This window comes from Mytilus edulis, chromosome 14, assembly GCF_963676685.1.
Source record: "Mytilus edulis chromosome 14, xbMytEdul2.2, whole genome shotgun sequence".
Lineage (NCBI taxonomy): Eukaryota > Metazoa > Mollusca > Bivalvia > Mytilida > Mytilidae > Mytilus > Mytilus edulis.
In genome coordinates, this window is record NC_092357.1 from 46,261,310 (window position 1) to 46,273,430 (window position 12,121).

The 12,121-nt window shown below is 31.6% G+C and overlaps 1 protein-coding gene across 2 annotated transcripts in view; it reads left to right on the plus strand.

Annotated features, from left to right (window-relative positions):
- LOC139502471 (TPR repeat-containing protein DDB_G0287407-like) overlaps positions 1–10,535 on the plus strand; it is a 36,687-nt gene extending 26,152 nt beyond the window's left edge. For both annotated transcript variants that reach the window (XM_071291948.1, XM_071291949.1), the window contains 4 exons: positions 75–157; positions 2,174–2,363; positions 3,313–3,431; positions 5,951–10,535. In XM_071291948.1, the coding sequence (XP_071148049.1) occupies positions 75–157; positions 2,174–2,363; positions 3,313–3,431; positions 5,951–6,157 (599 nt within the window). In that variant the 3' untranslated portion in view covers positions 6,158–10,535. The remainder of the gene's footprint in view (positions 1–74; positions 158–2,173; positions 2,364–3,312; positions 3,432–5,950) is intronic.
- Positions 10,536–12,121: the final 1,586 nt, after the last annotated feature.

Sequence of the window (12,121 nt, forward strand, 5' to 3'; positions counted from 1 at the left end):
TTAACCTTCATTTTAACACAAAGTATAATAAATAATACTAATATGACTTATATTCACCTCTTTTTAACTAACAGCTTTACAGTATGTATATGGAGCACATCCAGGATACAGAGAGTGTCGTGTTAAAGGTTTAAAACTCTCAGAACTATGTGTGGCAGTGAGTAATATTATATATATAGCAAACTTTAAGGAGCAGGGCATAATAATGGTCCAGGAAAGTAACATGTATGAGTCTATGGCCATTTTTCAAATTTGACCAAAAATTTAGGGAAACGCATCAAATGTATAAAAGAAATAAATCCATTCTTTGGTGTTAATTTGACCTGTTGACAAAAGTTTGATCCATTTCTTGTTATTCAAAAAAATTGAGAATGGAAATGGGGAATGTGTCAAAGAGACAACAACCCGACCAAAGAGCAGATAACAGCCGAAGGCCACCAATGAGTCTTCATGCAGTGAGAAATTCCGGCAACAGGAGGTGTGCTTCAGCTGGCCCATGAAACAAAATGTAATACTAATTCAGTGATAATGGACGTCTTACTAAACTCCAAAATATATAAAAGAAACTTAAATTGAAAATCATAAAATACTAACAAAGGCCAGAGGCTTCAGACTTTAGACAGGTGCAAAAATGCGTTGGGGTTAAACATGTTTTTTGATATGTTTACTTATTTTGTATTATATCTTGTCCCACTTTTTGTACTAAATGTTCAACCTTTGATAAAAAGTAGTTAGTATGATGATAGAGCAGATTGTTACCCATTGTCAACCTCTGGTGAAGCCAAGGTTGACAATGCATTTTTGGGGGGTACCTATCTGCTCTATCACCCTCTCAGGTATGTGTTATTTAATTTATTATACTGAACACCCTATCATTATTTTCTTTTTCAGATTAATTTTATTTTAAAAGTATTTTCTATGATGTCACATACATACTTTACGGGTATTAGGAAAAAAAAATTAAGTAAGATGTTTTATTTTCTTTTATTTTGATAGTCAAATAATAAAATCTTAGGCAAAACCTAAAATTTAAGCATTGTATTTAATTACTTGATGTAAATTCAATCCATTGTCCTTTAAATTATTGATTTTTGATTGGGCTGGATGAGAGGGTAACATGACCAAAAAATTGCCACCCGCTCAGCCATGTGATAGAGTAAATTAACACCTTTGTATTAGCCAATCAAAATATTGCATTTTAATGGGAAGTAAAATAAATGTATTAATTTAAAAAAAAAAATGTTTCAGTACACCAAACAACAAAATAATTATATTTGAATTTACGTCTGCATGTTACTTTATAGAACCCCGTTTTGTCCCTTGTTAAAGTTCTCTTTTTGATATTGTTCTACATCTTTTTTTTAATTAATATTTAGAAATGAAATGATATCGTATGAGTTCCAAGTGTTTTTATATTAATTCATAGATCAGAATTGTTAATTCAATGTATGGTAACTTGTTTATGTTTATTTGTCATTTCAAATGATATTAAATAGTGTGTATTTTTGTGTATAGTAATGCCAGTCTATACTGTTTCAGGTTAGGGTGAAGGTTGGTGCCTGTTTAAGTTTTCAAACCCACTAGTGCATTTTTATGCAATTATCTTAACTTACTTTGAAGGAGCCTGTTGTTCAGTTGTTGTACTTTGTTGGTGTGTTTCACAAGTGTTCCTCATTTCTCTTTTTTTATATACATCTTCTGACATCAGACTCGGACTTCTCTTGAACTGAATTTTAATGTGCGTATTATTATGCGTTTACTTTTCTACGTTGGCTAGAGGTTTAGGGGGAGGGTTGAGATCTCACAAACATGTTTAACCCCACCAAATTTTTGCGCCTGTCCCAAGTCGGGAGCCTCTGGCCTTTGTTAGTCTTGTGTTATTTTAATTTTAGTTTCTTGTGTACAATTTGGAAATTAGTATGGCGTTCATTATCACTGAACTAGTATATATTTGTTTAGGGGCCAGCTGAAGTGTGGGAGCGGGAATTTCTCGCTACATTGAAGACCTGTTGGTGACCTTCTGCTGTTGTTTTTTTCTATTGTCGGGTTGTTGTCTCTTTGGCACATTCCCCATTTCCATTCTCAATTTTATGATGTAATATTTTAAAAATAGATTGTTGGTTTTCCTGTAAAAATTTTAACTAATATCATATATTTTATTTTTTTATTCAAGGTAAATAAGAAATATTTTTCCAAGGATAAACAATATCTTGGACGTGTTTTATTGTCCTGCGGATACTTTGAAAGAGGAACAAGTTGTTTGGAAGAAGCAAAGAATATGTTTGAGAATATTAACGACCAGCAGGGGTTAGCAGTGGCATTGTATATGTTGGGTGAAAAGAACCAGTATCACAGTGATTTAAGTAAGTCTATTTAAATAACATTAAGGATGTTGGCTCCTTCATTTAAAAGAAAATAGTTTTTTTTAAAGACTACAATAAATTGATAGTATATTGATAAAGGAACTTAAAAAGCAGTGTTGTGTGGTTTTAAAAAAAAAATATAATTAATTGAAAATGAGGTTGAAAAAGTATAGGGGTTAAGGGGCAAAGGTTTTATTGGCACTATAAAGATATAAAAAACTAGAGGATTCCAAATATCTCACGAAAAGTAAAAAACAGCATGATCCTTCACTCATACTGTAAACCAAGTAATTTCAGAAGTGACTTTCATGAGAAGAAAAATCAGGTGGCAAACATGTGAGAACATCTTAATGTGAAATGAATATACATGAATATGAAACCTGTTTTGTTCTACTCAAGTTGCATTTTTATTGTGTTTCTTCACAAGTTTAAGTTTATAAGTTTGTATTGTAGAGAAGTAGCAAATATCAATTTTCAAGTATTCAGTTTGACCAGGTCTAGATTGAGTATGAAACAACATTTGTACAATAAGCGTTAAGGGAGCTGAAAAGACACCTCAAATTTGCAATTTTATAGTATGACAATTGAAGCACAGTTGAAACAATTAAGCAATTCTTTTTCATATTTTATTTATATTTTTAACAAAAAACATTTTAATAAATTAACATTTTTAAAATCCATCTAGCATGTCTAGACTTCACTCATAATATCCCAAAAACTGGGGTTACAGGTAAATTGTCCTCTGCTTTCAAAAATTTAGTCTATGTTTATACATTATTTTTGTAATTTCTCAATAATTTTTTTTTGTACAATTGATTGATGGATTGTTGTTTAACGCCACTTTCAGCACTATTATTGCATGATTATGGATTTTATTGTGGCAATTATTGAGGAAGTTACTCCTTAAAAAATTTGTTAATTTAATAATATTTATCTATACTTAAAACAGGTATACCAACAGAAATGTTTAATAAATCTATGGGACTCTGTTCATCCATGTTTGGTAAATTTCACCTCAACACAGCCAGATGTGCACAGCTTCACGGACAGATGTTATGGAATAATTGGGTAACTTTTTATACGAATGCAAAAATAATTTTTTGGTTGTATATATATTGGTATCACATTGGCGTCGTCGTCGTCCGAAGATATTTGGTTTTCGCACTCTAACTTTAGTAAAAGAAAATAGAAATCTATGAAATGTAAACACAAGGCCTATGACCATAAAAGGAAGGTTGGGATTGATTTTGGGTGTTTTGGTCCCAACAGTTTTGGAATTAGGGGCCAAAAAGGGCCCAAATAAGCATTTTTCTTGGTTTTCGCACAATAACTTTAGTATAAGTAAACAGAAATCTATGAAATTTTAACATAAGGTCTATGACCACAAAAGGAAGGTTGGGATTGATTTTTGGAGTTTTAGACCCAAGAGTTTAGGAATTAGGGGCCAAAACAGGTCCCAAATAAGCATTTTTCTTGGTTTTTGCACAATAACTTTAGTAACAGTCAATAGAAATCTATGAAGTTTTAACACAAGGTTTATGACCAAAAAAGGAAGGTTTGGATTGATTTTTGGAGTTTAGGGTCCAAAAGGGTCCAAAATTAAACTTTGTTTGATTTCATAAAAAAATAAATTATTGGGGTTCTTTGATATGCCAAATCTATCTGGGTATTCAGATTCTTAATTTTTGGTCCTGTTTTCAAATTGGTCTACATTAAGGTCCAAAGGTTCCAAATTAAACTTAGCTTGATTTTAACGAAAATTGAATTCTTGGGGTTCTTTGATTTGCTGAATCTAAACATGTACTTAGATTTTTGATTATGGGCTCAGTTTTCAAGTTGGTCCAAATCAGGGTCCAAAATTATTACATTAAGTATTGTGCAATAGCCAGAAATCTTCAATTGCACAGTATTGCGCAATAGCAAGAAGTCTTCAATTGCACAGTATTGTCCCGTTTTGAATATATGGGGTTCTTCAATATGCTGAATCTAACCATGTATTTAGATTTTTGATATTTGGACCCGATTATCAACAAAAATTGAATTCTTGGGGTTCTATATGATATGCTGAATCTAACCATGTATTTAGATTTTTAATATTTGGACCCGATTATCAACAAAAATTGAATTCTTGGGGTTCTATATGATATGCTGAATCTAACCATGTATTTAGATTTAAAATTTTTAAGTTTAAGTTCTTAGACCACATTCATTCTGTGTCAGAAACCTATGTTGTGTCAACTATTTAATCACAATCCAAATTCAGATCTGTATCAAGCTTAAATGTTGTGTCCATACTTGCCCTAACTGTTCAGGGTTTGACCTGCGGTCGTATAAAGCTGCGCCCTGCGGAGCATCTGGTTAAATTAAAATTGAGATCTTTTTTTTTACCCCTTTTAATGCCCCTGCTACAGCAGAGGGGGACATTAAGTTGTACCCTTGTCCGTCTGTACATCCATCTGATTATCAGAGTTCTCGAAAAGTGGTAGAGGGATTTGACCACTAAAATTTGCAAAGCACTGAGTCGGACACTCTTTTGGTATTTTTTAATAGAAATAGTAGTGAGGACGAGCAGTTTTTTGTCAGAGACCAACAGATATAAAAAGATTTCGAGAACTCTGTGTTTATGTTACCAATTTTTATCCCCCTGATATGTGTCAGGCTATTTATTAAATGTATTGGCAACTCATAACTGCACTTCATTTTTTGACAAGATTTAATTATAAACTTTTATTACAGAAATAAAATGACTTAGGGTCAATGCTAAAATTAGTGTACAGAACTGTAAACAGGCTTTTTGTGTTGGTCTTTTTTGCAGTACATGTTAAATGAACTTTATTCTGTTGTCAGACATTTCTCTTGTACTACATACCAGAATAACTTCATATTTAAAGCAGCTTATTTATTGCGTCGGGTATAATGTTTTTGACCCATCTGTCCATTCGTGTGTCTGTATAACTGTCCATCAGTCCTGTTCTTGTCATCTCAAATCAACTAGATCTGAAACAATACAATAGAATTTCATGAAACTTTGTAGATAATAAGGACATATTATGTAGATGTGAACATTGACAGGAAAATACGTTTCAATTTTTTTTCCTAGGAGGTATGCCCTTTGAACATAAAATTTTGGCCTAAATATACTACAACCACAGTTTGTAATTGCAACTCCTCTGAAACCACACAACATAATTTCATGAAACTTTGTAGTTAATTAGGACATAATATGTTAATAATTAATGTGTCTATCCACATGCAAGAAAATGTTTACCAGTTGACTTAGTTTGTAGAGTTATGAGTCTTTGAACTTAGGAACCTGGTGAGATTTTGTTTGTCCTTTGACAATATGGGTGCTAACAAAGGTAACCTTTAATTAAAACTTTGGTGGAAAGTTGTCATATTGGCAAATATATCTCATCTTCTTATTTTTATATATTATACATGAAATTAATTATTACAATTTCAGGAAAAAATGCAAACAAAAAGTGGTATCAAATTGCATCCCGTTGAATTTTTCACTCTGATAAAAACATCATTATAATTTTGAATTGATAGTAATTTTGGGGATAAATTTTTTTTTAAATTTGCAGACAAACAATCGTAAACCTGAATTCCTGGAAAACTGTCTAGTACTATATCAACAAGAAGTGGAGATTTTATGTGAAGTTCAAGGTGACCTCCATCCAAACACAGTACGTTCTAGAGAAGATGTCATAATAATCCTGCAGAAACTAGGGCGGGATGAAGAAGCTAAAAAATATCAAGATCAACAACCAAAGGAACACTCGGCTCTTTAGAGATCTTTAGAACTGTTCTCTTTAAGGTTCATATAGTTTTAATTGTTTCTTTTGGATTTTGGTAATTTTGATATATGTTTTAGTATACTATAAATCAAGTATGATCGAGAATATGGGTCAAATCAGTGAACCTGATATATATATCATATATTGGGATGTGTTTTAGAAATGTAATAATCAGGAGGTAATGTGAACTTTGTCACCTTTCTATGTTTATACCTCTGCTTTAAAGAAGTTGGGGTATACTGTTTTACCTCTGTCTGTCCGTCCCTCTGTCCATTCATTTGTCTGTCTGTCCATCTGTCCCATGAAGTCTTTCATTGCATCTTTCTCATTATAATGAGGATTTCTGAAATTTGGTTTTAGGGTGTAAATAAGTCAACTTCCCAGGCGTTCGGGCAGGTTATCAAAAGTTAGCAGTAGCTCACAGTTTCTTTTGTTTTTTTTTGTCAATTTTGAGCTTACTTAGTTTTTAAACTAGTAACCTCTAAATTTATATTTATCAAACCTTTTTTTTCCTAATACAAAGGATTTTCTACCACATGAAAAAGATTGCATAGCTTTCAGAGTTTTAGGCCCTCAGTGCTCTTCAACTTTGCACTATATTGTGAATGTACTTATTTGTCCTTTTTAATGTTTTGATCGGAGCATCACTGATGAGTCTTGTTGATGAACTGTGCATGTGGCGTTCAAAATTTTAAGCCTGGTGTCTGTGATAAGTTTATAAGTCAGCTTTTGGGAGTTTGTGGCTGTGTTCTTAAACTTTTCAGATAAGTATAGTTTATCGGGTTTTCTACACATTGACATCGTAAAATATCAGCTGCAATCCACAATGTGATTTTTTTGGTGAGTGAGTGCAGCCAAAGAGCTAAAAAGCATTAAATTATGTCGAGCAGCTGATATTTTAAGATACCTATACATAGAAAACCTGATTATTTCTCCCTGCCTAAGTCAGTTTTACACATCACGAAAGCAAGCTTGATAACGTCTTCTCACACATTGAGAGGTAGTTGATTGATAACTTCTCCTCTAAGACATTGTGATGTTGTATATATTGCCTGCTCTCGCCTCAAAGCCTTGATACGAGAATTAAGGATCGACTGAGCAGGGTGATATAGGCACAGGGAAGGGCAATAAAGAAATCTATTAATTAGTTTGATGTAAGTCAAATAAATGATCATCCCCTTGTTAATAACCAATTCAATGATTATTGTGCATTTTTATAAGCATTTACTTTGATAACATTTAATTAATACACAAACTAAATGTCCTCATTTCAAAGCATTGATTGTCCAAAAAGGGGATTATGGTCCTCTGTCCCCACTGGATCTGCCATTGTCTTTCTATAATGTATTTTTATGCCCACCTACTTGGGGGCATTATGTTTTTTCCGTCTGTGTGTCCATCATTTTTTTGTTGATCTGTTCAATTAATGTGTTGTCTGTTCATTTGATTGTCTGTTCATTTGTTCGTCTGTTCATTTGTTTATCTGTTCATTTGTTCATCTGTTCATTTGTTCATCTGTTCATCTGTTCATTTGTTTATCTGTTCATTTGTTTGTCTGTTCATTTGTTTGTCTGTTCATTTGTTTATCTGTTCATTTGTTCATGTGTTCATATGTTCATCTGTTCATTTGGTTGTCTGTTCAAGTTTTGGTTAAAGTTTATTGGTCAAGGTAGTTTTTGGATGAAGTTGATGTTCAATCATCTTGAAACTTAGTACACATGTTCCCTATGATATGATCTTTCTAATTTTAATGCCGAAATTAGAGTTTAGACCCCAATTTCACTGTCAACTAAACATAGAAATACTGGCCATAGAAGTGATAGTGTGAGTGGGGCTCACATGTACTATGGACATATTCTTGGTATAATTGTGTATAACTTATTATTGTACTTGTTTATATGTATGTTTTTTATCTTTGTAGCGTCTCAGGCACCAATAATGTATTTGTATCATTGAAACAAACCAAATATTTGTTATCAAGTATTATGAGCAATCAATTTCTATCAGGAATATGGAAAATTTTGTTTTTTCCCAAAAAACTGTGATATTTTTTATTTTTGTTTTTTTTTATATATATTACAACATTTATATTTTGAATATTTTCATATGTGATATTTCTACCTTATAATTTATAATCAAACTGACAATAAGAAAGAAATAACAAACAACAGACAAACAATAATACACAAAACTCAACATAGAAATCTAAAGTCTGAGCAACACTAACCAAAAAATGGGGATGATTGTAGGTGCTAGGGAAAGGTATAAGCAAATCCTGTTGGGCATGTGGCACCCGTTGTGTTGCTCATATTAGTACAAACCCTGTAATAAGTCTATTTCATGATCAGTAGGTCACATTAAGAAAATCATAAGTCAGAGAAAAAGTTATTGGTCCAGCAACTCTAAAACAAGTGTACATGAAGGAACAGAAGAAAAATCATCAACATTTCATGCATTTATCAATCAGATCATAATACAGAGCCTTTGTCTATGCTACTTTCTACTTTCTGTTTTAACAACCGGTGAGATCCTATAGTTTTGTCATGATGAGACACACCTTCAAAAAAGGCAGACATTTCATTGGTTTATTTTGATATTATCAGAAGAGAATGTAAAATAAAATAATCTTGTCATATCCTTTTTAAGGAAATATTGACTGACAATCTGTTGGGTTTTTTTTTTAATGAACTTCAAACTTTCACAACTACTTTTACAAGCAGTATACATTTACAAATGAATGTTCATTAAATGTCTTAAACTATAGTATGTTAAACTTAAGTAATTGAACTGTGATCAGTTAATTTGATATTTTTGATATTTTGCTTTTTACATGTACATTACATTTTGAAATAATTTTATGTTTGATATCCAAGTGTTAACTAGACAATCAAATGCATGTTAAATCTCAGGGCACTCACGAGACAATTGTACTTAAACTTTACAACCATTGAAATTTGTTTACTAGTACAGTTATTTGATTTATATTTTAAGGTATAACACATTATCTGTGATAATAGCTATTGATTTTTTTGCCAAATATATATAATATTTATTTATTGCTGTTTTCTTAAATTTTACTTTGATCTTTTTGTGTGCTTATTTTCCATATCAATTTGATTGAGAGGTTTTATCTCTGTTGAGTAGCGTGAGAACATGATGACATCATGTGATAATTAATGTCATTGATGATGCCCAGGCAAATAGCAGTAAACAGTTATACTATTGGTTTTAAAATCCAGGAAGTTTCTCAGCTACATCTCATCTCAGGGCTTTCACCATTTGGTGAGATTCTAACAGATTATGAGTGAGCAAAAAATCTCATTTTTTTTTTATAAGGGTTTTGAAGACACATTGTCAAATTTGTTATCATTAAGGAGGTAGACCTAGGTTAAGGGAGATAACTCTTAAAATCATCAGTACGTTTGTGTCAGCCATTTTCATAAATATGTTCTAAGCTTCTTGGATACATAGATTATTTCCAATCTGTTTCAGGTAAATGCTTCAAATTCATTGGCAAAACCTGAATTTTACAAACGCATAACTGATTTAAAGAGTTATCTCCCTGATCCAAGGTCTACCCCCTTAAAGCCAACTTTCAATCTTTTTTTATGAAAATATTGTTATTGTATTGAATTTGCGAAGTAAATGTCCTGGCCGATTTTATTTGTTTTGATAAAAATGTTGTATATTTATAGCAGTATGTTGTAAGAGCATTTTCTGTTGAATTTGGGGGGAATTTGAAAAGATATGGATATTTTTAATTTAGAAGTTAGGAAACTGATTTGTATAATCTTTCTTTTTAACACTGTTTTAACCCGAATATATCTGAATAACCTATGATCAACAATTTATTTTTGAAATATACGTTCCTGTTTTTTTCATAAAAAAATACATCTTTATTATTTTATTTTTTATTCTGTTTGTTAAACTTTATTTCTATACATTGAATCTAGATTTATCTCCATCAATGTCTATGAAAATACTGTTGTGTTAACATTGATGTGCAACCATGAAAATACTGTTGATATTATTGTGCAACCATGGAAAACACTGTTTACATTGATGTGCAATAGTATATATTTGTTGTATGCATACTTCATGTTTATTGTATTGATATGCATTTTTTGTGACACACTTCTTGAATTTTACTATAGGCGATATTTACCAGTATCAGAAATTTTGCTGCTAAGTCATAGTATCAATATATGTGTATGTGTATTTGACTTGTATTGTTTTATAACCATTCAAATTTAGGGCGTGACATTTTTATAGTTTTTCGCTGTTGCCTTTTTCAAAAGGGGGAGGGGTAGTTGAAAAGTTGTTAATTGTGTATGAAAAACTGATGACAAGTTAAAAAAAGTATTGTAACATTTCTAGCAATTAATTTATTTTGTAAATAAGGCTCCAGGATTTTAAAGGGTTTTAATGTGTTTTTGATAAAACATGTACCAGTGTATATATTTATTAACAATCAGGGCATACATTCCAGCTTGAACAGAAGCTGCATTGCATTAATTATATTTTTTTTATTATTGTTAGTAGTTGATTTTGCATTTCTTTATCTGTTATAAATAAACTTTACCTTTTTAACTTTATTTTTGTGTATATGAAGAAAGGGAGATGTTGGTTATACATCAATGAGACCCAGATACACAAATTCTTAGGATAAAATGAGGACATTTTCTATTAGAGAAACACACAAATATTATGCTATAGACAGGTGTCTTTGCAATATCCCTAGCTCAAAATCACCCCGAGTCTGAAAAAGTTGTGACTAAGTAAAAACAAAAAAAATAGATGTGCCACAAATGTAAATTAAAAACTCAAAAGTCTAAGAGAAACTGACAATACTGGCCAAATCTGAATCTACTCCTTTAGCATAACAAAATAGTTGTTTGGTAAACATAGGAAACTTTGTGGAGAATTGGAGAAATATGATCAAATATAGATTCCTACACTGCAACAAGTGTATTACGATATTTCTCCACTCGAGACAGTTAAATTTTATTATTTGAAGCGCGAGGCTTGCCGAGCTCTTTAATAAATAAAATTTAACTGTCGAGAGTGGAGAAATATCGTAATACACGAGTTATAGTGTAGAAATCTGTTTTTCTAATGATTTTTAGCCTTCTTTTTCAAAGATTTTCCGAAACTTGTGTTCTTTATATGCGACGTCATCGGGCATGGTCACCCGTTTTCATGACGTCACAATAGGAAAATTCAGAAGAAAACAAAACATTTAGACATCATAATCAAATTTCGACTAATCATTTGCCGAGGAACAGATTTTTCACTAGTGAGGAGAAATATTTTTCTCACACAGGCCAGGAAATGTGAAAATAGCACAAAAATTAGAGAATAAGGACATTCTATATAGATGTGCATATCGAAAAAAATATATGAATCAATTTTTTTTTTCTAAGAGTTATGAACCTTTTAACTAGTGTGTTTCCCAAAGCAATTTTAATATTCCCTAATATTGGTCTAGTATATTTGGTGAATTGAAGTATTGCAAGTTGTACATGTGCAACTGGCAGGTTTGCTAGCTGTACATGTTTGCCCGACAGGGTTAATCTGACCTTGACCTCACTTTAATGGTTCATCTGCCAATGTTCAGTCTTCTTGGTTTAGTCTGTTTCTTAGAAACTATACATAAAAGGTCAACTATTTTAGTGTATTGAATGATTGTAACATGTACAATACATTTCTTGTTTGGGTTATAAAAGTTGCAGTAAAGCTTTCTTTTTTAGGACTATCAATATGATATCAATGGAATGTAAAGAAGGCCGTACATTTCGGCGTGTGTACTCTTGTTCAATTCTTTATAAATTTTGACCATAATGGATCATTTTATTCTTTTAATGTCCCATTTATGGGCATTATGTTTCTTAGTCTGTGCGTCCGTCTGTTCGTCCGTCTGTTCGTTCGTTTGTTCACTTGAAAATTAGTACACATATT